Raw genomic sequence first — 23,802 nt, 5'->3', positions numbered from 1 at the left:
TGGCCCATTTGTTTGGTGGGTTTGGGCTCGAGCCTACTTGTTTGATGGGCTCGAGCCCACTATTTCTTTGGCCCAATTTTTATATATTTAGGGCCTAATTAGATTGGGTATGAGAAAATTTAATTATCCCAACCCAATCGAATTATAATTATAATAATGTTTACTATAATGACATGGCGGAGTATAACTGGCCGAAATTTCTTGCTCAACAAACGTTTTAAAGAAGTGGAACCTGGAAGATAATATAGATATATTTGTTAAATAAGTTCAATTTACTAATTGTATGCCATATATATAATAATTAATTAGTATCCATAATAAATAAATTAAATAAAATGAAAAATATTATATAATTAATAGTTGAAATATGTTAGTTTTAATATAACAATAAAAATAAATAAAACGAATTTAGGGTCTTTTCAAAAATATAAAAAAGCGACAAAATATTTACATTGTATAGAACAATTCCAAAAACGGAAAAAGCCCCGAGACCCACCGTGTAAAATACCGAAAATGCCACGTCAACCACACTGTCAATAATGCGCACGTAATATATTTGCGATCATTTAGATATGGCTACAATTTATACGCGATCGTTTAGATATGGTTCAATATATACGCGATCGTTTAGATATGGTTCAATATATACGTCATCGTTTAGATATAACTATAATTTATGCGCGATCATTTAAATATGGCTACAAGGTGATCATTTAGATATGGTTATAATTTATACGCGATCGTTTAGATATGGCTACAAGGTGATCGTTTATATATGGTTATAATTTATACGTGATCGTTTAGATATGACTACAATACGATCGTTTAGATATGACTACAATTTATATGCTATCGTTTAGCTATGACTACAATTTATCTTTTTAATTTCATCGTTTAATTTTGTTACACGATCGTTTAGATTTGGGGACCCAAATCTAAATGATTTTTTTAAAAAAGTTTGGTACACAATTTTTTTAATTCTTTTGTACACGATCGTTTAGATTTATTTACACGATCGTTTACTTTTTTTACACGATCGTTTACGTTTAGCTACTCCAATCAAATGATTTTTTTCAAGATTTTTTATATATGATCATTTTTTTTACACGATCGTTTACTTTTTTAAATGATGGTTTACATTTGGCTATTCCAATCTAAATGATTTTTTTTCAAGATTCTTTATACACAATCTTTTATTTTTTTTATACAATCGTTTACATTTGGCTACTCCAATCTAAATGATTTTTTTTCCAAGATTCTTTGTCTTATACACAGTCGTTTAGATTTGGTTACCCAAATGTAAACGCGTTAAAAAAAAATAAAAGAAGAAAGACGATAGAAAGATTAAACGACGTAAAAAAGAATCAGAAAAGAAGATGTAAATATTAAAGGATGTAAAAAAGAATCAAAAAAGAGAAAGACGGTTGAAAGAAATCACAAAATCAGAAAAGAAGAAATACGATGAAAAGAAATCGCAATGAAAAATAAAAGAAGAAATACGATAGAAAGATTTAACGACGTAAAAAAATAATTGAAAAATAAGAAAGATGATGGAAAGAAATTGCAGAAAAAAAAGAGGAAAATAAGAAAGACGATGAAAAAAATTGAAGAGGAAGACGATGAAAGAAATTGAAGAGGAAGCCGATGAAAGAAATCGCACGACAAGAAGGACAAACTTGAAATATTTAAAAAATGACTAACTTTATGGGCTTATTACACGGGCCGTAAACAGTTTAGTGTTTTGTTACATTTATGTAAGTTTTCCAACTAATTTCGTATAAATTTTTTATTTTTAACTAATGATAATTGAGAATTTAAGACCATGGGTAAAATAATGTAAATAATATAGTATATTAGGTAATTCCTCTAAATTTTCCCTTTTTTTTGTTTTTTTATTTTGTTATAGGTAATGTTAAATATTTTCAACCTAATATAAAGTATTTATATCTTATTTTTTAAAAAATTGGATATCGCCGTATTGTATGTGTGTTTGCTTCTCAGACCATCGGCTTTCTCCATAATCAGTCTCCACCGTGAGTCTCTCTTATACGCCATTCCATTTTCCGTCGTCTGTCTCTTATTTGATCTCTCTCACACAAAATTACTCTCCACTTGTTCGTCTTCAAGTAAGTTTTTCTTCTGATACTTATCGTTAGTCGATCTGCGATGATCACCACGCTGGAAGCTAGTTTTCTTTTTCCTTTTTGTGCATTTGGCGGGGTTTTTTTTTTTTTTTTTTTTTGTTTCTAGAACTTTTGTTTGCAGTTAATAGATTGATTCGTCTTCGTTCTCGTCTTTAGATACCTGATCAAATTTGTTTCCTTCTATGGTTTTCCCTGTGATTTGGGGTTTCTTAGAACGCTTTTGTTTTCCTTTAAGTTGTAATAGAAAAAGACAACGGAGATTTAGTCCCAATTTTTCCTCTCTCGGCGAGTGGAGCTGGAAACTCTTTATGGGTTTATTTTCAGAGATTTAAACGAGTTTCTTTGAATGATGCGAGTTGAAAATCAGAGATAAATCTAGAGTTTCAGCTATGTAATTTGGTGGGTAGAAAGGAAGAAAATAAAAAATTGAAGATGGGGAAGAGAAAGGGTTGCCGGAAAGAGCTGAAATGAAGCCTGGGATGCTTCAATTTTACGCAAAATTCGAAACACAAGGAATTTACTTCTGTAGTTTTGTTATTATTTCTATTTCTAATGAACAAACTTGCTTTCCTCTTGAGGGTGTTGTTGGATTTGTAGTTTAGTTTTCTTTGTTTTTAGTTTTTTTACTCTTTTTTTTAAATTGAGCAGAATTTGGTTCCCAGTAATGCTCATGAATTTTGATGGTTTGTTTTAAGTCTTCGTAATGGTTCTTCATGGTTGTCTCAGGTCATTCACGCGTTGCATGCCCCTTGCTTGGGTCAGATAAAGATTGGATTGAATTATGACATCTTTTGTAAAGCCAGAGAATGCTTTAAAACGAGCTGAAGGTGAATGAACATAATATTTTTCTTTTGAATTTGCATTTTCTATAGATCGAGTCGTATTTGCAAGTATGTCCTTAATATTATGGGAACTTTGTTTTAGTAGAATGCTTGGTTCTTTTGATGAAGTTTGGTTCTTTAAACTCTCAAAATTCAATGAATGTAGTCCATTTTTTGTTTGTTGGGAAGTCAGTTCAGATATGCATCCTGAGTGACATTGAGAATTATATACATTATTAAGGATGCCAAATAGAAATAGCTTAAATATTGAAAATGGGTTTCCGTGCTCTGTCCTCCTCCACCCACCGCCTCCCTCCCTTCTCACTGCCCTACGCCATTCGTCTCTTTCTTCAATGATCAACGGAGATGTTTCGAAGACAGACCATGACATCACTTTGCCATTCTACTCTTTCTTCGTCCTCCTTCACCCACCACCTCCCTCCTTCCTCACTGCCCGACGCCGTTCGACTCTCTCTTCAACGATCAACGAATATGGCTCCAAGACAGATCTTGACAAAAATCGAAAACAAATTCTTTTCTTGTGAGTTCGATAGAAATAGTAAAGGAAGGGTGATCTACATAACTGAATCTCATCTGAATAAGTATTACACACTTTTAGGAGAGGAAGTTATAATAGTTTGGTTGATAGATTCCTTTTCCTCCTGCAAACCTCGAACTCCCATAAATTCTTCCGAAAGTCTTTCTACAATGGGGGGTTCATTTGGATTCAAAAAACGACAAACAAGAGACGAAGTTTTCTTGAGATCTTGAAAGTGCTGAAATCGGGGAAGAAAGGAAACATTGTTATTCCTTCTAGTATTGACTTAAGTGGCTGGGAACGTTTTAAACATCTTTTGCTGTATTTTTTGAATGGTGAAGATGAATCTAGGAGCCCTCTTCCTACAAGGAGAAAAAACCAACATTCTTCCCAAGGAATCAAATCAGAAATCAATCTCAGCATCTTCACCTTCTAAGGGCTCAGTCGACAATCTCTCCAAGATCAAAACCTTACCACTTCGATGAGGAAGCAAAAAACAGGGGAAAAAGGGTAAGAAAAATATGTTGGGAGGACACCTTGGTAGTCACCAAACGTGATTTTCACGATGATTGACATAGAATCCTAGAAGTTCTTCAAGCTCAAACACAATGCACCTTCATCATCAATTTGTTTCTTCCTGACAAAGCCCTGCTCAAATGCCCTGATTAGACTTTGGCAAGACTTCTCAGGACGAATAAGGGATGGGCTACTTATGGTCCTTTAAATCTGAAATTGGAAAGATGGGACCAAAAATCCATGGGAGAACTTTATTTGTTCCTTCGTATGGATGGACTAAACCGAGAAACTTCCACTTACATTTATGGAACGTGTAGATTTTTAAGAAGGTTGGTGACACGCTCGAAGGCTTTATTGATTACGTTGAAGAAAATTCAAGTCTCATTGATTGCGTGGAAGTGGCCATCAAAATTAAAGGAAAATGGTTTTATTCCGGCTGAGTTCGATCTGTTAGATGGCCCTAATTCTTTCCTCATGCAGGTTGCAACCTTCCAAGAACTCATCCTTCTCACAGACAAGGTTGCCGGAATCCATGGATCCTTCTCATCGGAGCAAGTTGAGAAATTCTTCAAAGGTTCGGGTCGCCCAGACCCAAACACGGTTGATATCTAGCACATGGAGAACTCCAATATAAGGATGTCAGTCAATGTTACACAATTTCCCGGTTTGTGAGTACCTGTACGACGATAAAAACCCTCGAGACAATTCGTTCTTTCTTACAAATGGAGTTAGACGTGGGTGAAAATAGTTTAAATCTGGCGCCTAATTCAACCCTAATGGGTTAGTTAATGAAATGGGCCAATCTGATTTTAGAGGAAAAGGTGTTGTGGTGGATGTCTTAATAGATCAAAGGCCCATTCCTCAAGAGGCCCAACCTGTGTTAATTACCCGAACCCCCAGGTGCAGATCTTCCTTTCAAAGAAGTCTCCAAGCCCAAGAGAATAAAATTTGTTGAAAAAGATGAAGTCCATCCTTTCTTCAAGAAGAGCGTGATCTGCTCCACCAATCAATCTGATTACCCGTCAAATTTGAAAATTGCCATTGCCCACCTCTTAATTGATTTTAAACCAAATTTTGACGTTTCTTTATCCAGCCCTGGTATTGAAAACAAATTTGCCCCCTTAGATATAGATGATTTGCTCCATGTCTCAGATTTCTCTTTCGACGTCCAGAGGCTCTTTCAAGCTGACGAATCTAATGAAAAAAAACGAAGACAAGGGCCTCCAGTTGATGGTTTTAGAGGCTAATACCGATCTTAGAACGCCTATGAAGAGACGACCGAAATTGAAAGCGCTATTGAATTAGAACTCGTGGCCTCTCTGCAAAATTCGCTCCTATTAAGCAAGGAAGTGGTTGCAAAGCTTCTTGAGTATGATTTATGCATTCGGGCAGTGACTAGGAAAGGGAATCCGTAGAGACAGGGCCACCTCCACAAGCAGTAATAAGAAGCTCACTAGAGAAGGTAAAGCATTACTTGGTAGTTGGGAAAGGGAAGCTCAAGCAGCCAATGCCAATGCTTTCCAGGGCTCTGATGCTGCTTTTCTGGAACGTGGGGTCTTAATGCTTGCCCCAAAAGAGTAGTTGTTAAAGATTTGCTTGTGAAGTTCAATTCAGATGTAGTTATTGTCCGAAATCTAAGGTCATTGTTGTTGACCATAAGCTGGTGAAATCGATTTGGAGCAGCCATTTAGTTGGTCGGGTTGTTTTAGAAGCTTGTGGCTCTTCGACTGGTATTCTTCTTATGTGGAAAGAGGATCCGATCAAGGTGACCGACTCTATTCAAGGTTAGTTTTCTGTCTCTATTCTCTGCAAACTAATGTTGGCTTCTCTGGGTGGATTACATGCATGTATGGTCCTTATTGGCTAAGAGATCAGTTCTGGTGGGAACTTTCTAGTTTATTTGGTCTTTGCAATGAGTATTGATGTATTGGGGGAGATTTTAATGTGCTGAGGTGGATAAACGAGAAAAGTTTGAACATCTTCAACCGTTTGATTGAGGAGATGGATTTAGTTGATATCCCCTTTCGAAACGGCTGTTTCTCTTGGTTTGATCCGGAGTCGGGCCGACTATGTGAAAGTTTGACAGGTGGGTTGATTATGTTAAAGAAGTTAGTGTGGAAAGACTTCCACATACCATCTCTGACCACTTTTCGGTTCTTTTGAGATTGGGGGCGTAGTCTTGGGGTCCTACCCCTTCAGATTTGAAAATGCTTGGTTGGATCATCATCTTTTCCTTAAAAATGTTGAAAACCGGTGGGGTAGCATGATTGTTGATGGATGACCTATTTACTCTTTTATGGAGAAACTCAAAGGTCTGAAATACTTAAAGGGCTGGAATTAGGAAACTTTTGGCAAAATTTTCTCCCAAAAACAGATGCTTCTTGGTAAGATTAACTCTTTTGATATGTTGAAGAATCTGGCTCATTATTGAGGATAATGCCTTGGGAAGAGAAGACTATAGAGGGGCTTTACTTGATCTAATTGTTAAGGAACAAAAAATATGGAGGGGGGGGGGGGGGGGGTGGTCTAGTTTCTTCCATAGATGGGTTTTGGCCCGTAAAATTAAAAGTATTATTTCTTCGTTGATGAGCATTTATGGGCAAGCTTTGGTTACTGAGAGGATGAGATCCTTAGTTTTTTGTTCAAGTTTGTATGGCACCAAGGCTTCTTCTTCATTCATTTGTGATGATCTCAATTGGAAATCCCTCAGTTTACAGGCTTTTAGCTCTCTTGAGGCACCCTTTGGTGAAAAAGAGATTAAGGATGCTGTTTTTGAGATGGGTTGTCTTGAGTCCCCCTATCCGAATGGTATGACTAGAGAGTTCTATAAAAAATCTTGGAATATTCTGAACGTTGACTTAGTTAGGGTGTTCCAAGATTTTTTTTTTTAAAAGGGGATCATTAACAGAAGATGCAACAAAACTTTTGTTTGCCTCATTCCCAAAAAGAAAGAGGTGGCCCATGTCAATGACTTTAGACCCATAAGCCTAATTACCCCCTTGTATAAAATTATCTCTAAGGAGCTTTAAAAAGGGGATCATTATCTCTAAGGAGCTTGCAACAAGACTTAAAAAAGTCTTCCCCTCAATTATTAATGATACTCAAATGGCTTTTGGGGAGCGGAGGCAAATTCTTGATGCTATTTTGATTGCCTCAGAAGCCATTGATGAATGGTCTTTAAAAGTCAGAAAGGGGTGATATTGAAGCTCGATCTGGAAAAAGCATATGACAAGGTGGATTAGTCTTTTCTTGACATGGCAATGAAACTTAAAGGTTTTGGTAGAAGATGGAGGAGATGGATTTGGGGATGCTTGTCGACGACAACTTTTCGATCATTGTCAACGGTAGGCTGAGGGGAAAGATTTTTGCTAAAAGGGGCATTCGTTCGGGTGATCCACTCACCCCTTTACTTTTTACAATTGGGAGAGATGCCCTTAGTTGCCTTATTCACTACGTAACGAGAAAAGGACCATAAGAGGCTTTCAGTTTGATAATCTGTCAGGTGACCTTACCCACCTCCAATACGTTGGCGATACACTTCTCTTCTCTTCTTGGGAGAATGGAATTTTGGAGACTTGGTGGAAGGTGATCGGTATCTTTCTTCTAGGAGCTGGGTTAACCCTTAACAACCCTAAAACATCATTGATCAGTTTTAACCTTGATGGCACCGGTCTGACCCCTTTTGCTAGCACTTTGGGTTGTATAATGGATAACGTTCCCTTTAACTATTTGGGTTTCTCTATAGGAGGGGGTTGTAATTGGTAAGAGGTTTGGAATGCCCTTGAAGAGCGATTTAGATATAAAATTGATAGATAGAGGAATGTGTCTCTCTCCAAAGGTGGCAGATTGGGTTTCTCTATAGGAGGGGGTTGTAATTGGTAAGAGGTTTGGAACGCCTTTGAAGAGCGATTCAGATATAAAATTGATAGATGGAGGAATGTGTCTCTCTCCAAAGGTGGCAAATTAACTCTCGTGCAATCGGTTTTGAATAGCCTTCCCTATTAGGCTGTTATTTGTTTTCCCTTCTACAAGCTCCAGTTGGTATTGTCAATAGATTGGAAAAGATGATAAGGAATTTTGTTTGGACTAGGGGCCTACGAACTTGGCTGCTCACCTGGTCAAATGGGAGTGTACTTCTTACCCGATCTGCTATGATGGTCTCGGGATGGGCTCTTTTAGGCATAAGAACAATGCCCTTCTCACTAAAGCTCCAAATAGAGGTAGGTCTTATAGATTATGGGCTGGCATTCTGAAACATAAGGAGACTTTCCTTAACTTCTTGGCTTTTTTGTCGAGTGAGGGAACAAAAATCAGATTTTGGAAGTTTGGCCGAAACTTACCCTAGTTTGTTTTCTTTCGCTGAACAAGGATGCTCTTGTTGCTGATTGTTGGTGTAATGTTAGTCATTCTTGGAATTTGGGCCTTAGAAGAAACTTGCTTGATAATGAGCTTGACAATGTGGCCACTATTCTGGAAATTCTTCATTCTTGGGCCCCTTCGGACAATCTCGATAGTCTGAAATGGACTCTTAATGCTAATGGCAGCTTTACTACGAAGTCTACCTTTCTTAAGTTAACCAAGAGATCTCCCTCCATTGCTGCCTCCTTAATTTGCCACATTTCGAAAGACTAAAATGCCAAAAAAGGTGAAATTCTTCTTATGGTTGCTTGCCTATAGAAGTCTCAACACTCATGAGAAAATTAAAAAAAATTCCAACGCACCATGCTTAGTCCCTCGATGTGCTGCCTTTGTTTCAAAGACGAGAAGACCCTGGATCACCTATTTTTGCATTGCACTTTCACTAGGAAAGCTTGGTACACTCTGTTTAGAATCTTTGAAGTGGAGGTTTGCCTTCCTAGTAAGATAGACAGTTGGAAATTAGAGGCTTTAGTCCGAAAGGTCACATCTTGTGGAGTTGTGCTACCCGTTGCCTTTTGTGGTGTTGGAAAGAAAGGAATAGTAGAATTTTTTAAGATAACTATGATTCTTTTGATTTTTTTTGGAATGTGTTGCAACACATAGCTTCTTGGTGGAGTACAAATTATACCAAATACTTTTGTAATTATAGACTTTCTATGATTTTTCCTTATTATTTAGTTTCTCTTGGAGAGGGCCCTATTGTCCCTTCCCCTTAGGCTGTTTATCTTTTGCTCTCTGAATATATTTATATCGGTTTCTTATCAAGAGAGAGAGAGAGGATATATACATTATTGGTGTGTTGATATTTGTGGATTTAAATGATTTGACTTCTGTAAGGTCTTTGAACTCACTTCTTGTTCTCATCTTATAACAATTATAATTATAGTATAATGTGTATAACTTCTATTTTCCAATTCTGGGCGTATAAAGTGTCAGTTTTCCTTTGTTGTGACGTGTTTTGTAACTGGAGTTCCATGTTTGTGCTAGTAGTTTGCCACTATTGATGTACTTGCCCTATTTTGAAATTTACGATAGACAAATGTATTTAATTATTCTTCTTGTCAACAGAGCTGATAAATGTTGGCCAGAAGCAAGATGCTTTGCAAGCTCTTCATGATCTTATTACTTCAAAGAGATATCGAGCATGGCAGAAACCTCTTGAGAAGATTATGTTCAAGTATGTTGAACTCTGTGTGGATATGAGGAAAGGAAGGTTTGCTAAGGATGGTTTAATTCAATACCGTATTGTTTGTCAGCAAGTCAATGTTACTTCTCTAGAGGAAGTAATCAAGCACTTTATGCATCTTTCTACTGAGAAGGCAGAGCAGGCTCGTACTCAAGCTCAAGCCTTAGAAGAAGCCCTGGATGTTGATGATTTGGAAGCTGATAAAAGACCAGAAGATCTGATGCTTAGTTATGTCAGCGGTGAAAAGGGAAAAGATAGATCTGATCGTGAACTTGTTACCCCCTGGTTTAAATTTCTGTGGGAGACATATCGAACAGTACTTGAAATACTAAGGAATAACTCAAAGTTGGAGGCACTTTATGCGGTAGGTCATGACTAAGCTAGTTATTTGGTAATTGTTCTTTGGGCTTTAATTTCAAAGACCTTTTGTAATTACTCTTTAGGAATGATTCTACACAGTAGGGGCTACTTCTTGTAATTGGTCTGTCCTTTTTTATGCTTGGTCTTTTATAGGCCCATGTATTCTTTCATTTTCTTTCTCGATGAAAGTGGTTTTTTCATTAATATATATATATATATATGTAAGCTAGTTATTTGATTTATGCATTAGTAAGTTAACTTTTTAGTTAAGATCTTCTAAAAATGAGAAGTATATCATGGCTAAAACTTTTACTATCTCGGTGGAACTTTATTTAAGGCCTGGGAGTAGTAGTTAAATCCCATCAAATTGTAACTTAACTTCCTAATGGTTCTAATGGTTGGAGGATCTATAAAAGCTTTTGGTATCCATAGCTGGAAGTTATGTGTACAGCTTCTGGACATACTTTTCCATACGAATTTGACTTTTTGGGGGGATTAAATTTGACCCCTCAACTTTAACAGTTATCATTAGGTCTATGTACTTTCAGCTTTGTGCCCAATTGGTCATGTACGTTAAAAAGTATCTTTTAAGTCCTTAAATTTTGACTGTGTTTAATAGGACCCAAAAATTGACGTAATAGACGTAATTTAAAGTTTGGCATAAATTTTATGAGTGCAACTGTCTACTTGAAATTCAACGGATCCTCCATTTTTCTTTTATTCTTCTTGCAAGGCTTCAATTTTACCATAAAAGGAAATCACCTTACCACCTTTTTTTATTTCTTATAAATTATTATTGATCTAGTAATGTTACTCATTTTAATTCTGCCGGTGTTTTTCATTTGTAGATGACAGCCCATCGTGCCTTCCAGTTCTGTAAGGTGTACAAAAGAACAACAGAATTTCGCAGATTATGTGAAATTATTAGAAATCATCTTGCTAATCTCAACAAGTTTAGAGACCAAAGGGATCGGCCTGATCTTTCTGCTCCAGAGAGCTTGCAATTATACCTTGACACGAGAATTGAACAGCTGAAGGTTGCCACAGAGCTGGAGCTCTGGCAGGTCTGAATTTTTCTGTGTAAAGAGAAGTGGGTTAATGTCCAGCTTTCAAAAATTCATTTCAGGATTTCTTCTCTACAAATAACATGAGTTAAAAAATTTAATTATTACTGAATTTTACAGGAAGCTTTTCGTTCTGTGGAGGATATTCATGGTTTGATGTGTATGGTGAAGAAAACACCTAAACCATCCTTGATGGTGGTGTATTACGTCAAATTAACAGAGATCTTTTGGAAATCGGATAGCAATCTTTATCATGCTTATGCATGGCTTAAACTTTTCTCCATTCAGAAAAGTTTCAACAAAAATCTAAGCCAGAAGGATTTGCAGCTTATAGCTTCATCAGTTCTTTTAGCAGCTCTTGCAGTGTCCCCCTATGACTCAAAGCATAGTGCTTCTCATTTAGAACTTGAACATGAGAAAGAGAGGAATTTGAGGATAGCTAATCTTATAGGGTTCAATTTAGATTCCAAACTTGAAAGTAGAGATGTGGTAAAACAACTTGCCTAATTGGATTTTCTTTTATATTTTTCACAACCTGAACATTACCTTACTTTCTTTCTGTTTATGTTTCATACAGCTTTCAAGGGCGAATCTTCTTTCTGAACTGGTATGTCCAATTTATTTCACTTCGATATCTAGTTAGACTATTTCTCTCTTACCTCTAAAATTATGATACTTCAATTGTTTCACATTCACTTGAAGTAATAAGGGTGGATAGTAATTTTCAATGCCGTCTAGAATTAGAAGAATTCTTACCCAGGGAAGTTCTTGATTCATCTTTATTCAAGGCTCTTTTTTGGTGTAATAATATACAAGTTCTCCAAAATTACAACTTTGACTTTCTTGTTTCTTTTAGGAGTGTTAGAATTTAGGGGCTTGTTGCTTGTTAAAAACCCCAAGGGTATTTGTGTAAATTATTGTACCCTAGTTTTCTTTCCTTTTCTATTTAGGCTCATGTTGCCTATTTATTCTTCCCTTTGTATTTTTCTGATTCACAAGAAAATAATAAGATAAAGTCTCTATCGTGGTTTTTCTCCTTGTATTAAGGTTTCTACGTATATCGGTGTGTTCTCTCTTTTTCGTCACTTTTAATAAGGAGGAATCTTTTGTAATCCTGATTTCCATCATGGGCTCCTTTTGCAACTATTTGGATATTTTATTCCTCAATGAAATGTTTCTTATAAATTAAAATAATAATAACAACAAAAACACCATGCTTCCTGTTGGAAGTTGAGAAACTAATGTTGATAACCCTCATATTATGTTTGCCAACTATGAACGGCTGTTAGATTAATTTTTCTCATTACAGCTTATGTGCAATCTTCTACCTTTCCTCTTTTATACGGAGAACTTCGTCTTTTCTTTTACAGTGGAAATTCAATACAAATATATATCACAACTTTTACTGTGTACCCAATAATCCTAGTTTTATTTGCTTAGTAGGTTTCTGCTTTCCTTTAGGTGTCAAAAGGAGTCCTGAGCTGCGCAATTCAGGAAGTTAAAGATCTCTATCATCTTTTGGAGCATGAATTATTTTCTCTTGATCTTGCAATAAAGTTGCAACCCTTACTTGACAAAATATCGAAGCTTGGAGGTAAGCTTTCATCCGCTTCATCTGTCCCCGAAGTGCAATTATCCAAATATGTCCCGGCTCTTGAAAAGCTTGCTACCCTGAGACTGCTTCAGCAGGTATTTATTGTATAGTTTTTATATAGTATGAACCTTGCAATGCTATTGCTCATTTATAAAGAAAAGCATTGGTTGGTTGGTAATTTCGTATTGATGCACATGCACTAAACTTTTTATGTATCTATGCTATGCCAGGTCTCCAAGGTGTATCAAACTATGAAAATTGAGAGCTTATTGCAGATGATCCCATTTTTTTATTTTTCTGCCGTGGAGAAAATATCAGTTGATGCAGTTAAACAAAATTTCATTGCCATGAAAGTTGATCATTCGAGGAACATTGTGTTATTTGGCGATTTGGTATTGAAATTTTTTTTCTTGTTTTCTTTCTTTCTTCTCCTCTCTTTTTGCACTGAGGGACAAGGCCACTGAAATCTGAGCCATACTTGACAATGGCTTTTCCTTAAATGCTAATGTATCCCTTTCAGATACATGAGGGGATATTCTGGGTCACTTGTTATCCTTTGTTTTTTCTTTTTGTCCTAATTTAACCCGATCCACATTAAAAGGACTATTTTATTTAGAAGTCAACTTAAATATGGCATTCCAAAAAGAAAGAGGAAAAAAAACAGGAGAAGAAAAAAAACCCTAAAGACAAAATCTTCATTCTTCTCTCTCACTATCTGGATTACGATTCACAACCCTCTCCCCCTTCATCTTCGACTTCGTTCTTCAATTTTCAATTTTCATCTTCGACTTCATTCTTCTATTTCCATCTTCGACTTCATTCTTCAATTTCCATCTTCGACTTCATTCTTCAATTTCCATCTTCGACTTCATTCTTCAATTTCCATCTTCGACTTCATTCTTCAATTTCCATCTTCGACTTCATTCTTCAATTTCCATCTTCGACTTCATTCTTCAATTTCCATCTTCGACTTCATTCTTCAATTTCCATCTTCGACTTCATTCTTCAATTTCCATCTTCGACTTCATTCTTCAATTTCCATCTTCGACTTCATTCTTCAATTTCCATCTTCGACTTCATTCTTCAATTTCCATCTTCGACTTCATTTCCATCTTCGACTTCATTCTTCGACTTCATTCTTCAATTTCCATCTTCGACTTCATTCTTCAATTTCCATCTTCGACTTCATTCTTCAATTTCCATCTTCGACTTCATTCTTCAATTTCCATCTTCGACTTCATTCTGCAATTTCCATCTTCGACTTCATTCTTCAATTTCCATCTTCGACTTCATTCTTCAATTTATATCTTTGACTTCATCACTGTTGTTTACCCTACACCTGTCGCCCAACCACCACTCAGCCTTATCGGTGCCAGTTACGAGGTTGCTGTTTTTCTTTTCTTCACTCTCTTCTTAAATATACTGTAATTTAACTTAGAATTAGTACTGTTTCAACTAATTGGCCATTATCATATAAAAAAATAGCATATCTTCAACATATCCTTGTCTTAGTTTCTTAAAAATTGGCAGATCGTATTTTATGGTATCCATATCCCGCATCCATATTTGTGTTTGTGCTTCTTAGGATTTGAGTCAGGCTCGACAATGTTTATAACCTCATCGTATTTTTGGGTGGGAAACTCAAGTCGCTTAAGTACCACATTGGTCTATCCCATTCTAACCGATGTGGGACAAAGGTATCCCATACTAGCTTGGTTCCTAACAACCCTATCCCCATAAAGCCGATGTTTCGACGACTACGTCAGCAGTACGGTACTTCACTCGGTCACACCCTATGAGAACCATTCGCCTGTTCCACTCCGGAACGTCAACAACCGACATTGATACCATTGTTTGGCACTTAAGCACTTTGGAGAACCACACCATAAAAGCCAGCTAGTGGGGTGGGAGAGCCAAACCACTCATGTACCACATTTTCATCCCATTCTAACCAATGTGGGGCAAGAACATCTCATACTACCTGGGTTCCTAACAGCATCCCATCTTATTTTTGTTTTCTGTATAAGCAACGAGTAAATCCTTATGATATTTCTCCGCATTTATGATATTTCTCTGCCTTTTTGATGTGGTAGTTCACATCATCTTCAACATGTCTTTATTCTTTGGATGAATCTTCAGCATGTCTTTATTTTTTGTATAAATCTTCAACATGTGTTTCAATCTTATTCAATTTATCAAAATTGAATTTAAGGTAATAGTGGCTTTTTGTCTGTTTATTTATTAGGATTAGGGTAATTAGTCTTTTCTGTATATATTTTAAACTGATGTTTATAATTTTATGGAGTAGATAAGAAAATAAAGAAGTATTTTTTTAATGTATCAATTTAGGGTATCGAATCAGATGAGCTTCGAGACCACCTGACTGTTCTTGCTGAATCCCTTAACAAAGCAAGAGCTATGATCTATCCTCCAGTTAGGAAATCCTCAAAAATAGGTGATATATTGCCTGATTTGGCCGATATTGTTGATAAAGAACACAGGAGGTTGCTTGCTCGGAAATCAATAATTGAGAAAAGGAAGGAAGAGCAGGAACGTCAACTTTTGGAAATGGTACCTAGCCTCACCAAACTGTGAATAACCATATTCATTTCTCTGTTGTGTACATATGAAAATAATGTGGTGTACTGTCTTTAGGAACGTGAGGAGGAATCAAGAAGGTTAAAATTACTGAAGATAACTGAAGAAGCCGAGCAAAAGCGGCTTGCTGCAGAATACGAACAAAGGAAAAACCAACGGCTTCGTAGGGAAATAGAAGAACGAGAACTTGAAGAAGCACAGGCTCTACTTCAAGAAGCTGAAAAGCGTGTTGGTAAAAAGAAGGGAAGCAAGAAACCGGTTCTTGACTCTGTGAGTTCTTTTTGTCGAATCTTTTTCTTATTTTGGAAAGATGATGGATCAATTAGTAACAATGGATATATATCTCCAGGAAAAATTGTCGAAACAAGCTTTAATGCAATTGGCCCTTACTGAACAATTAAGGGAGAGGCAGGAAATGGAGAAGAAATTACAAAAGCTAGCTAAAACTATGGACTATCTAGAAAGAGCAAAAAGAGAAGAGGCGGCACCATTAATTGAGGCTTCATTTCAGCAACGTTTGCTGGAAGAGAGAATGGTTCATGAACGTAATCAGCAGGTCTTGCTTTATGAATGATTTTTTCAACACGTTGAAAGAAACTATGACTATACATGATTATATGCATTTGGTTGTTTTTTCTGGTTGTAGTTTTTTTAAAATTTCAAACTGTGAGAATATATATCTTAGTGTAATTAGGGAACAAAGTAACTTAAACATCTATATGGTATGGCTACATCACTGACAGGTAAATAAAGGGTTTTTCATACCAAAAAAAAAAACAAAAAAAGAAGTTGATATATTTTAGTGGCATCAAGTGCTGTTTGCACATAAGTGTTGAAGCCTCCAATGAGTTTTTATCTCTTTCATGTTTTGATTTTACTTTTGTGTAGCTTCTGTATTGTACTGTGTCATAACATTCCAAGGCATAGTGACGTGCAGATAGGGAGATGATCTAACGTATTGTGCTTTTCTGTTTTGAATTTTTGGTTGTGTTTTCTGGGAATTCGTTCTTTCTAGTACGGTGGTGGAGACTAGGATGGAGACGTAGATTATGGCTTAAGTATTTTCCAGATATTCTTATGGGTGGGCAACTACGATTTTGCTGGCTTGTAAGTTGACACATGCCACCTTGTGTCTTTCATACTTGATGATTCTTCAATTGGTGAAAGATTCTCAACACCTTCCATCTGTATCTTAAATAAAGAACTTACGTGGTGAGTTAATGAGAAGCTGCTTAAATTTGATCACATAATGTCATATTGCGACGGTAGAAGAAAAACTAGCAGAACACTCATTACCATATTCATGGAAGCTCTCCAGTAGTATGAAAAGAAATAGTTTTCGTACTTCTAGTTTTTTCGTGTTTAAAAAAAAAAAAAAAGTGGGCGACAGTATTATTGCTTCTAATGAGGTTAGGAATTAGTGCACAGTGAGGGAAGTTATTGCAAATAATAATAATAATAAATTAATTAATTAAATTAAATTAAACAAATGGTGCAGTGTCTTGGGAGTTTCTAGCTCTGATCACCATAATCTTGTGTGATCGTTGAAAAAGATGAGCTGATGTACATGACTTACACAGTGGCATTATCATTTTCAATTACTACTTTTAATGTTTCTGATGTCAAAGGGGGAAAGTTTTCTATGATTGTTTTGCACAACATGCTAATCTTACAATGTCCTGCATTGTTTTGTTTGGATTTCATGTGTTGTTTTTGTTTGAAAATTATGATGCTTTCATTTCTGTGTTGTCATATTTTTCCTGCTACAGTTGATGGTATTTTAACTAAAGGTGTTTTTTTAGTTCTATTTTATTAAAAGACGAGTTTCTTTTCTTCATTTCAGCTGGAGGTTGAGTTAAGCAAGCAAAGACATGAAGGTGACCTCAAGGAGAAGAATCGATTGGCGAGAATGTTGGAGAGTAAGGTTAGTAGTTAGTTTCATATAGCTCTATTGGGATAATATAACTGTTAGAATTAGAGGGCTTGATGTATGTTGAAAGCCCAAGGGTAGTTGGGCGTTTTACTTTACCCTAATTTTTAGTCTTTTAATTAGGCTTCTTTAGCCTAGAAATGAACCCCCCCTTATCATCCTCTTCATAAGAAAATAATAAGAATCCTCTGCACCGTGGTTTTTCTCCTGGTACTAAGGTTTTCACGTAAAACTTGTGTTCATTCTTCGTCGCTACTTTCAATATGGTATTGAGACTGGTATTAACCAAACCCTAGAGAACACAACACTTGATAGAACCCAAACAAAGGAGACAGCCATCAGTATCAACGCCGCCGTCGATGCTCGGATCAACACCGTCATGGATGAGTGGTTTTGCCGCCTTTAGACGACGTCAACCAGCCATCTTCCATCACCTTTACTGTCGTGTGCACCTCCATGCGCCGCTGCCGGAAAACTCCAAACCTCACAGGTCGTTCCTTTTCTGCCAACCTCATCTTCATTTGCGACCTAGTGTCCTCCACACGCCGTCCCATGTGATGCCGCCTAGATCTATCTAGCCATCACCACATCTGCAGTCAGATTTGTACGCGCCGCCACTTCCCTTGCACACGCAGCCATTGAGTCTCTTCCAGCAGCAAAACCTAGAATGGAACTTTGCTTCACAACCGTGTCTTGACTAGCCGCCTCCCACCAGTACCATTGCAAACCCTAATTTTCATCTCGAGGTTGGGAATTCTCAAATCCACTCGACATTTGATGTTGGTGAATCTTCAACATTGTCCAGACCTCACATGCAGGCTTCTTCTCCAAGTATAGCCCACCAACAACTAGAAGGGCTTCGATAGGAAATTGTGGCAATTATGGCCACCTTAAGGGCGACATCCAACACTCTCAATCATGGCCTTCATTCGACTTTACAGATGTATTTTGAGAACCCAGTGACTTTGTTCCCTACTTTATCCTCTTCTTATGTGTCTAATATAGCGGCACAGTCTACAAGACATTTTTCAAGGTCAAAATTGAATGGTCAAAACTATTTTCCATGGTCCCAACCCATCCTTTCACTTTTATCCATAGTGATGTTTGGGAACCATCCAAGGTTACTATCTCATCTGGGAAATGTTTGTTTGTGACCTTTATTGATGACCATACCTGTCTTACCTGGGTTTTCCTTGTTCCGACAAATTCGAGGTTACATCCATCTTCCAAGACTTTTATCACACCGTCGAAACGCAGTTCAATGCAAAGATTGCAATTCTATGGAGTGATAATGATCGTAAATTTTAGAACCACATCCCTTAATGCCTTTTTGTTATCCAAAGGGATTGTCTACTAGAGTTCCTGTGCATACACCTCCCCGACAAAACATGGTAGCTAAGAGGAAAAATCGTCATCTTTTGGAAGTAGCCCACTCCCTCATGTTGTCTACTTTCCTTCCTTCTCATCTCTAGGGTGATGTTGTTCTCTCTCTGTAACTCATCTTATCAACCGCATGCCTTCTCATGTCCTCCATCTCCAGACCCCCTTAGAGTGTCAACAAGTCTTATCCATCTACCTGTCTTATTTTTTATGTTCCTCTTTGGGTGTTTGGGTGCAGAGCCTACGTTCATAACCATTGCCCTAACCCATCCAAATTTACTCCTTAAGCTCAGGCATGTGTGTTTGTTGGTTACCCTTTACAACAATGAGGTTATAAATGGTTCCTCCTGTCCTCCCGTAAGTACTTTGTCTCCATGGATGTCACCTTCCATGAGGATCGTCCTTTCTTTCTCGTTAGCCTACTTCAGGGGGAGAGTGTGAGTGAAGATAGTGAAGAGTCTAACTGGATGGTTCCCCTAGAGTTTACCAGCCTTCCTCTTGTCACCTTACTTGGCCCAAATCCTCAAAATACAATCCTATCTACCAACCAAGTTTCATGGAAAAACCTATTATAGGAGGAATCTTAGAAAGGAAGTTGGATCTCCTACTGTTCAACCGGCTTCAGTCCAAGATTTTGAACCTTCAAGAGATCAAGGTATGACTTATTCTATTGACTCACATATTGACAGTAAATTACGTAAGAGTGACAGGTTCAAGACAACTGGACAATTTGCCCTGAAGATATGGGTGAACATGAAAGTGTCGATAGTGAGGGCATTTCAGATGGAAAAAGCAGTGTTGATGAGCATGAGATTGTTGCGGAGGTTACTAAGAGTGAAACTAAGCATTTTGCAGAGATTACTAGCAACGAAACTAGGCAGGATCGTTCAAGAGATATCAATAACTGTGGTCCTTCTCTTGATCTGCCTATTGCAGTAAGGAAGGGCACCAGGCCCTGCACCAAGCACTCCATTACAAACTGTCTCTTATGAGAACTTATCACCTCAGTACTGAGCATTTACCGCCAGTCTTTGACTCTTTCGCGATACCCAAGAATATACATGTTGCCTTAGAATGCCTTGAGTGGAAATTTGCAGTCATGGAAGAAATGAGACCTTGGAAAAGGACTAGATTTGGGAGCTCTCCACTCTCCCTAAGGGACACAAAACTATGGGGTGCAAATTAGTGTTTACTCTTAAGTACAAAGCAGATGGTACTCTTGACGGACACAAGGCTAGACTAGTTGCAAAAGGGTTCCCTCAGACTTATAGAATCTACTACTCTGAGACCTTTTCCCCTGTTGCGAAGTTAAACACTATAAGGCTCATGTTATCTGTTGCTGTAAACAAAGATTGGTCTCTATATCAACTAGATGTTAAGAACACATTTCTGAATGGAGATTTAGAAGAGGAAGTGATATGAGTCCTCCTTCAAGATTTGAAGCCCAGTTTGAACATCGAGTTTGCAAGCTTCAAAAGTTCTTGTATTGGTTGAAATAGTCACTGAGAGCTTGGTTGGACAGATTTATTGCCTTCGTCAAGTCTCAAGGGTACACTTAGAGGCATTTTGATCACACCTTGTTCTCAAAATATTCGAAGGCTAGGAAAATTACAGAATTAATTATCTATGTTGATGACATTGTATTATCTGGGGATGACACCACTGAGTCATCCAACTAAAAAGAAGATGAGGGATGAGTTTGAAATTAAAGACTTCCTTGGGATGGAAATTGATAGATCTAAAGGGGGCACATCTTAGTATCCCAAAGAAAATACACCCTTGATTTGTTAGCTAAGACATGTATAATGGGATGTCGACCTACCAATACACCTATTGAGTTAAACGCTAAACTCGGGAATTCATGTGACAAAGTTTCTGTTGACAGAGAGATATATCAAAGGTTGGTGGGGAAGCTGATTTATTTATCACACACTAGACCTGATATGTCATATGCTGTGAGTACAGTTAGTCAGTTCATGTCGGCTCCTTACAAAAAACACATGGAGGCAGTAAACAGAATTTTGAGGTATTTGAAAGCAACCCTGGTAGAGGATTGAGGTTCAGAAAGACTAGCAGAAGTATTAAGGTCTAATTAGATTCTGACTAGGTAGGGTTTGCTGTTGATAGAAGATCCACCTTTGGGTATTGTACTTTCGTGTGTGGCAATGTCGTTACTTGGAGGAGTAAGAAGCAAGGGATTGTGTCAGGAGTAGTGCTGAAGCTGAGTACAGGGCTATAAGTTTTGGTATTTGTGAGGAAATTTAGCTCCAGAAGGTGTTATCTGGTCTTCATCGAGACTGTGAGGTGCCTATGAAACTTTTTTGCAATAATAAGGAGACTACCAGCTTTGCTAATAGCTCGGTCCAACATGACAGAACCAAATATGTGGAGATCAATAGACATTTTATCAAAGAAAGACTACACAATGGTAGCATCTACATTCTTTACATACCCCTAAGTCGACAGATTGTTGATATTCTCACAAAGGGGCTTCTCAGATAGAGCTTTGAGTTTTACATTAGCAAGTTTGGTCTTTTTGACATTTACGCCCCAATTTGAGGGGGAGTGTTAGAATTAGTGGGCTTGATATATGTTGAAAGCCCAAGGTAGTAGGCGGTTTTCTTTACCCTTTTTTTTTAATAGGAAACAGTGGGTCAATAGGTGCACCCGGGCATCTCCACTAGGTAGACACCCCCTTAGCATCATCATCATTCCCGCTTCATTAAAAATATCATCATCAAAGGTACACTGAAGCAGGAAGAGAAAGTCTACAGCAAACAAGAGGGCTAGAGGACAGCCCCAGTTTTCTTTACCCTTTACCCTAATTTTTAGTCTTTTAGTTAGGCTCTCGTCGCCTATAAATGAATCCCCCGCATCATCCTCTTCATAAGAAATAATAAGAATTCTCTACACCATCGTTTTTCTCCTTGTATTAGGGTTTCCACGTAAAACGTGTCTTTGTTCTTCGTCTCTTCTTTCACTATTAACATTTGTCTGCTCAAACTTTTAGAACATTTTGGTTATCATGTAGTGTACGCCATTAAAAAGAGTAGATCTTATTTAAAAGTCAACCTTAAAATTTAGCGTACTTTTTTTTATCAACCTAGGGTAGTGTGTTGTGTGCCGATATTTCAATTATCATTTTACTTCTTTTAAATATGTTCAGTCCCACGATATCAAATGTTTAATAAAACTATGAAACCATTATTATTTTATTTTAGTTTTTGTTCAATACAACTAATTTAAAATTGGAAGCCTCTCCCAAGGGTAATCTATACCCCTTGCTATAAGGCTGACTTTTTTACTCATTTATATATGTATTTGTTTCCTTAAAAAATTGAAAATTAGTTGGCTTCTCACTCATGTTTTTGCATAGCGCTCATTGATGTTAAGAGTAAGACCATTTCAAGTTTAATTAGTAAGTTTCCAGTAAAGTTCTCCAAAATCGCCCCTTTTTAGTATAGTGATCGTTAATTGATTGAGGGTGTTTGGTATTTTGCAACTATGTGATAATTGATAGTTTTATCATTTTTGTCTGATGGCTTGTATCTGTCTTCTGGGCACATAAGACATAGGGTTGTTTTTTTTGCTCATTTTTTATTTTAATTTTTAAGGAAAATATTTTTATTTTATAATTTACTTCGTATGTGCTCGAAACTTGAATGTACGAATCTTTGCAGAAATTGAGTTTTGACACATGATTAAATTTAACCTTTTCTTTTGTGCTCTGCAGAAAATATTCCAAGAAAGAGTAATTGGTCTTCGCCGAGAGGAATCCAGCAGACGTAGAGCTGAGAGAGAAGAACATATCAGGCAAATAATTGAGGCTCGGAAAGCAGAAAGGGAGGGTAAGAGGAAGAAAATCTTTTATGTAAGACGTGAAGAGGAGAGAATTAGAATATTACGTGAAGAGGAGGAAGCTCGCAAGCGTGAAGGTATTTGTTTAAAATGCTCCGATTTTCTATGGGGTCAATGTTTTGTGCTTTTTGAAAATCTCGTTTATGCATTTATGGATTTGACCTGTTAGACATTATGAACACTGGGCTGGGGTTGTTTAGAGAAGTTAGAACATGGATTGACCCAAACTTCAGAGGTGGCTCCTTGATTTTTTTTATATAATGTACGTTAGTGGGTACATATCTATATGAACGTGTTTGCAAAACATAAGCAACCCCTCGGTAAGTAAAAAATGGCTCTCAAAACAACCACCTCCATATACAAACGTAATTTTATTTTTGAGATAGATCTAGTGATCCAAGTTCATATTTGTTGGGTGGGGGTTGGTGGATGATTTGGGGGTATCAAATATCTGTGCTTTTTAAATGTATCTTCTCAAATTTTTTATGTTCATTTGTCCATTATCTTCTGGTTCTAGCTCTCCAATATGCTTTAAGGTGTCTGGATATAGATTCTTTTTCTGTTTATTTCTGGTGATGGCATCTTTTGAATTTTTGAAGAGGCCGAGAGGAGAAAGAGGGAAGAAGCTGAACGCAAGGCTAAATTGGATGAAATTGCTGAGAAGCAGAGACAGAGGGAGCGAGAATTGGAAGAAAAAGAAAGATTGAGGAAACAAAGTCTCTTTGGTGCTGCCAGATTAGCTGATGCACCTGCTAGACCTGACGTTGCTCCTAGCTCTCGACCTCTGGATTCCGGGACTGCTGCTCCTGCCGCTGCTGCCGCTGCTGCACCATCCCCTGCAAAATATGTTCCGAAGTTTCGACGGAGTGAAGGCTCCACCCCTAATGCACCACCACCTGAATCTGATCGATGGGGAGGCAACCGGCCTGATAATCGACCATCTCAACCGGATAGTTGGCGCAGTGATGACCGTAGACCTGCATTTGGAAGTTCAAGGGCGTTGTGGTCCTCATCCCGAGTTCGTCCGAGTACAGACCACTGATTGTGGTGGCAAGTATGAATTTCTGAAAGTGAAATTTTGGTGTTTGTCGGGAAATTAAATCATTTCAAAATTGAGTTGTTTTTGCTACTACTAAGAAGTTGAGGGAAGCGGCAGGGAATAGGTTGTAGTATTTATTATTACTGAAGGAGGCGTTCTTTTGTTTTCTAATATATGAATATCTACATGGCATGCTATTTTTAAGTACATTATCATTTCCTTGGTTCTTTTGGTTCATCTTAAATACTTTAACTTATTCGTCTATCTAAGAGAAGCGCAACTTCTCAATCATCTTGTTTAAGAAATTCATGTGCTAAATGTGCCACTAATTGACGGAATCTTCGACCTCATGGAA

At 37.3% G+C, this 23,802-nt stretch overlaps 1 protein-coding gene across 2 annotated transcripts; it reads left to right on the top strand.

Moving 5' to 3' along the window:
- Positions 1-1,960: 1,960 nt before the first annotated feature.
- Positions 1,961-23,673, top strand: LOC103488435 (eukaryotic translation initiation factor 3 subunit A-like). 2 transcript variants are annotated; one of them, XM_051080281.1, is made up of 14 exons: positions 1,961-2,033; positions 2,871-2,971; positions 9,507-9,988; positions 10,833-11,048; positions 11,169-11,537; positions 11,626-11,655; positions 12,510-12,737; positions 12,873-13,034; positions 14,992-15,213; positions 15,298-15,510; positions 15,590-15,796; positions 17,084-17,164; positions 22,284-22,485; positions 23,008-23,673. In XM_051080281.1, the coding sequence occupies exons 2-14, from the start codon at positions 2,926-2,928 to the stop codon at positions 23,448-23,450; spliced, it is 2,901 nt and encodes a 966-aa protein (XP_050936238.1). In that variant the 5' UTR covers positions 1,961-2,033; positions 2,871-2,925; the 3' UTR covers positions 23,451-23,673. The 2 variants fall into 2 exon arrangements, with proteins under 2 accessions (XP_050936238.1, XP_050936237.1); XM_051080280.1 differs by having other exon boundaries at positions 1,976-2,126.
- Positions 23,674-23,802: the final 129 nt, after the last annotated feature.

The sequence above is a fragment of the Cucumis melo genome, chromosome 12 (genome assembly GCF_025177605.1).
Source record: "Cucumis melo cultivar AY chromosome 12, USDA_Cmelo_AY_1.0, whole genome shotgun sequence".
Taxonomy (NCBI): Eukaryota; Viridiplantae; Streptophyta; class Magnoliopsida; order Cucurbitales; family Cucurbitaceae; genus Cucumis; species Cucumis melo.
Note: the sequence above shows the minus strand (reverse complement) of the source record. Positions and strands in the feature narration are given on the sequence as shown.

Excerpts from the sequence above, each read along its gene's own strand:
- LOC103488435 (XM_051080281.1), top strand. The coding sequence starts at position 2,926 with ATGACATCTTTTGTAAAGCCAGAGAATGCTTTAAAACGAGCTGAAG. Across the intron at positions 11,049-11,168 it reads CAGAGCTGGAGCTCTGGCAG|GAAGCTTTTCGTTCTGTGGA; the intron begins GTCTGAATTTTT and ends TGAATTTTACAG. Across the intron at positions 11,538-11,625 it reads AACTTGAAAGTAGAGATGTG|CTTTCAAGGGCGAATCTTCT; the intron begins GTAAAACAACTT and ends TGTTTCATACAG.